At 33.4% G+C, this 4969-nt stretch overlaps 1 protein-coding gene across 1 annotated transcript; it reads left to right on the forward strand.

Annotated features, from left to right (window-relative positions):
- The first annotated feature begins 1824 nt into the window (after positions 1-1824).
- On the forward strand, positions 1825-4615 carry LOC119569102 (60S ribosomal protein L3-like). The gene is given in 8 exon segments (XM_037917416.1): positions 1825-1848; positions 2580-2772; positions 2877-2921; positions 2924-3044; positions 3427-3562; positions 3659-3845; positions 3948-4150; positions 4256-4615. Coding segments are annotated over 8 exon segments (1218 nt in total). The 5' UTR covers positions 1825-1845; the 3' UTR covers positions 4586-4615.
- Positions 4616-4969: the final 354 nt, after the last annotated feature.

Below are 4969 nucleotides of genomic sequence, written 5' to 3' on the forward strand. Positions count from 1 at the left end.
ATAAATTTTTATATAATATTTATATAATTATATATATATATATAATATAATTTTATATATATATAATAAATATAATATATATTTATAAAATTTATATAATAATATATATATATAATATTAAAAATATTAATATATTATATAAATATAATTAAACTTAATATATAATTCTATTAAAAAATTTTATTCTATATATATATATATATAAATATATATAATATATATAATATATTATTATATAATAATTATATATTATATATAAAATATATATTATATTTATATATAATATATATATATATATATATAATTTATAAATATATATATATTTATAATCTAATAATATTATATAATATATTATAATATATATATATATAATATATTATCTAATATTTTATTACTATTATAAAATTTTTATTATATTAATATATTAATTATATATATAAAATTTAATTTATATAATATATAAAATATATTATTTTTTTATATATTTTTTTTATTTATTTTATTTATTTTTTTTTCTTTTTATTTTTTATAATTTTATAAATATTTTTTTAAATTTTCCTTTATTTTTTTTTTTATATTTTTATCTTTTAAACCCCATAAAAATTCTTATATATTTATTTATTTTATATATAGATTATTTTTATTTTTTAATTATTATTATTTTATTCTTTAATTTTTTCTTTATTTTAAATATATTTTTTATTTATATTATTTCCTTATTTTTATTATATATTCCCCTTTTATTATATAATATATATTTTTTTCTATATATTTTATATATTTTTTTTTATATTTTTATATTATTATTTTTTAATTATTTTTTTTTTTTTTTTTTTTTTTTATTTTCCACTTTTTTTTTTTTTTTTCTTTCCCTTTTTTTATATATAAAATATTTTAAACTAATCCTCCCTTCTTTTTCCCTCCATAATTTTTTTAAAATTATACATTTAAACTATCACCTTAAACATCCTATATCCCCCTTTTCACTTTTTTTCCCATTTATTTTTCCCATTTCTTTTTTTAAATTTATTTATTCCCCCAATTTCCCAAATAAACTATAATACCACCCCTCACTTTTTACTTCCCTTTTATTCCCCATTCTTTTTTCTTTCCCCCTTTTTTTCAAATTTTTAATTTTACCCTTCTTTTTTCCCTTTTTTTTTTTTTTTATTTTTTTAAAATTTTTCTTTTTTTTTTTTTTTTTTTTTTTTTTTTTTTTTTTTTTTTTTTTTTTTTTTTTTTTTTTCCCCTTTTTTTTTGGGTTATTTATATTCAATGAATATTATATATATATAATACATTATACTATAGATATATTATTTTTATATATATATATATATATATATATATACATATTACTATCAGCCCCTATTATTCTATCTATATATATCTATACTATTATATATATATATATATATATATATATATATATATAATTATATATATTTTGTGTGTGGTGTGTGTGTGTGTGTGTGTGTGTGTGTGTGTGTGTGTGTGTGTGTGTTCTTTTCTTTGTCATTATACTTGAATGATTATATTAGATACATGTACACAAAACTATTCACATCAAATAAAACATTCCATCAATACTGACAATACTACTCAGCTCACAGTAAATAATTAATTATAGAAATCCATACATCAATCTATCCACCCCCCTAAACATGCACTAATATCCCGACTTATCACTTTTTTCTCCACATCATGATCCCAGCATACTTTGTTATAAAAATAGATGAATTCATAAACCGCGCCAGATCGTAGACGTGGCAACAGCGTGCGCGAGAGGAGGCATATAAATAGCCCGCGCAGCCGCCATCAGGCCTTTCCCGTACGTGAGGCAAGATGGTGAGTGTCGCCCGTACAGTGCTTGGCGTTTTTGGGCGAAATTTTAAGTGTACTCCTTCATATATCCGTGGAATTGTTTAGTGAATTTGGTGTCATGAGAGATGAGGTTGTTATCGGAGCGGAATTTGATTTCTGCGTTTGAAAAAAGGGTGTTTCCGAGAGACCGAGGGCCGGCCGCGTGGTTGACGGACACGTTGAGAAGCAGATGGAAGTAGTTTTGGAAGTATTTTAAGTGGTTAATTGTTGCTTGCTCGATTTAAGATATTAGGCTTAGAACAGGAAGATAAAGGTTGTTTTGATGTATAATTTCCAGAGGAACTAGGGAGTTGGAAACCGTTTTGGGATGTTCATATGCTCCTTAGTTATAAGTGTAAATTCGTGTCATTCTGCCCACTAAGACGTACTTATTTAAGCTTTCCATTCTATAATAATTTCATTGGTTTCTGTTTAAGTACATGGGTGTGAAATGTGCAATGTTTCCGTCTCTGATTCTAATGGCGTTTTCGTGTACTAGTGGATTTTACTATCACTAGTGAGAGGGATTTTCTGAAGGGGAAGCACCCATAATCTAAAGTAAATTTTCAGCTTGTTCTTTATCTTTACATTATGGGTTCCTTTGCCACATTCCCGAGATCCAAGTTGTCTGAGCAGGTGCCAGTGTGGGACCAAAATAAATTGGCTTTTAAGTTGACGTCCATATGATTCTGAAATCCCGATTTTTCTTCTTCCAGTCTCACCGCAAGTTTAGCGCGCCCCGTCATGGGTCTATGGCCTTCTACCCCAAGAAGCGCTGCAGGCGCCACCGTCCCAGGGTGAAGACCTTCCCCAAGGATGACAAGAGCAAGCCAGTGCACCTCACGGCCTTCCTCGGCTACAAGGCTGGCATGACCCACATTGTCAGGGTTGCTGACAAGCCTGGATCAAGTATGTATTGGAATGTGTACATGTAGCTTTATTCTGCTTTTGGTTTTCTCAACTTGTCTTTGGGGTTTGAGAATACAAATGGTAATGAAAGCTGCTTATTTCAGAGATCAACAGGAAAGAGGTGTTGGAAGCCGTAACCATCATTGAAACTCCCCTATGGTGTGCGTTGGTGTTGTTGGCTACATCCAGACGCCTCGTGGCCTGCGAGTGTTGAAGACCATTTGGGCCGAGCATTTGTCAGAAGAATGCAAAAGGAGATTCTACAAGAACTGGTAAGCATTTTATATTTTGTTTGGGTTCATGTAATAACTTTTTGGCATGATAGATATTGCGTACGGATGAGTTACTGACCGCAAACCCAAACTGAAGCGATCCTTTACTCCTCTGGCATCCCTTTGGCCATGAGTTTGGGGTTGGCTTGGGGTTCCCCTCCATTATCTTGTATGGCTGATGGGTATATACTTGGTCAAAGACATGTAACCAATTCATCCTTAACGCTTGAAGACTACCCATGAGGCATTCAGGTGAAGGAGGCCATAACCCTACATAAGAGCACCTTGTTTGAAGGACAGGGCTCTTTGTGTGTGATGGGTCTCTGCCTCCAAGAGTTTGCTTGCGATAGAGGCCCTCACACTTTTCCCCCTCCTTGTGTAGGCACAAGTCCAAGAAGAAGGCTTTCACCAATGCTGCTCAGAAGTGGCAGGATTCCCTTGGCAAGAAAATGATCAAGAGGGAGATCGCCAAGATGAAGAAGTACTGCACACACATCCGTATCATTGCCCACACCCAGGTATGTACAAACCACAGTACTTACTGAAATTGTTTACTTGAGTTTGATTAAATCTGTATATGTATCAGGATGAGAACTAATAGAATGCTCCCCCAGGTCAGGATCCTCCGCAAAAAGTTCAAGAAGGCCCACATTATGGAGATCCAGCTAAATGGTGGTACAGTCTCTGAGAAGGTTGACTGGGCAGTCAACCACTTTGAGAAGCAGATCCCTATCGACTCCGTCTTTGCCCAAGATGAGATGATTGACGTCATTGGTGTCACCAAGGGCAAGGGAATGAAGGGTGAGTAAGAATTTCACTCTAGTCTATATTTGACTTGTTTTAGGTAAATTAGATATGACATGGTATATTAAGCATACTGAAATGAAATTTCTCCCCCTTTAGGTGTAACTTCTCGTTGGGGCACAAAGAAGCTGCCCCGCAAGACCCACAAGGGTCTCCGCAAGGTTGCCTGTATTGGTGCTTGGCATCCTAGCCGTGTGCAGTTCACTGTTGCACGTGCAGGTCAGAAGGGTTACCACCACCGTACTGAGAGGAACAAGAAGATTTACCGTATTGGTAAGGGCATCCACACCAAGGAAGGCAAGGTAAGAAAAAATCTTTTATTTGAATATAGAGGTCTATTCTAACAGGATTGCTGGGTATTTACAAACTGTTACATGATACTTATTGTGGTTTGTTTTTGTTTTAAGGTTATCAAGAACAATGCCTCCACCGATTATGATTTGACGGAGAAGACCATTACGCCCATGGGTGGTTTCCCCCACTATGGTGAAGTTAACCAAGACTTCGTTATGCTGAAGGGTTGCACTGCTGGCCCCAGGAAGAGGGTGCTGTGCATGAGGAAGTGCCTGTATCCCCAGACCAAGCGTTCTGCCATGGAGAAGATTGACTTGCAGTTCATTGATACCAGCAGCAAGTACGGTCACTCCTGCTTCCAGACCAGTGCCGAGAAGTCTGTCTTTATGGGTCCCCTCAAGAAGGACAAGGCGAAGAAACTGGCTGCTGCCCAGAAGAGTTAATTGCTTGCAGAATAAACTTTGAAGTGGAAAGCATTATTTTTACTCATCCCAATTCTACCTTGTACAAGTATAGCTTTTAACAAAGTACCTAAATATGTAATACTTGCTTTTGTCTGGATTATTGCGTCATAGCTGTACTAGGGAGACAAATGGCCATGATAAAGGAAATGTATACAATCAATGAAATCAGATATTTTGTAGAAATTGGGCCTTCAGTCCCTGATGCTATCCTGCTTCAGTACTTAAAGAATTTACCATTATCACCCTTAGTGATTTGGACCAATTAAGATGTATCCAAAGTTTGGCAGACTGTATAAGATGGTTCTGTAATGCTTTCTTCCCAGTAATGCAAGTTTCTATCTTTGGTTGATTCTTGCCCAACTT

This window comes from Penaeus monodon, unplaced genomic scaffold, assembly GCF_015228065.2.
Source record: "Penaeus monodon isolate SGIC_2016 unplaced genomic scaffold, NSTDA_Pmon_1 PmonScaffold_12567, whole genome shotgun sequence".
Classification (NCBI taxonomy): domain Eukaryota; kingdom Metazoa; phylum Arthropoda; class Malacostraca; order Decapoda; family Penaeidae; genus Penaeus; species Penaeus monodon.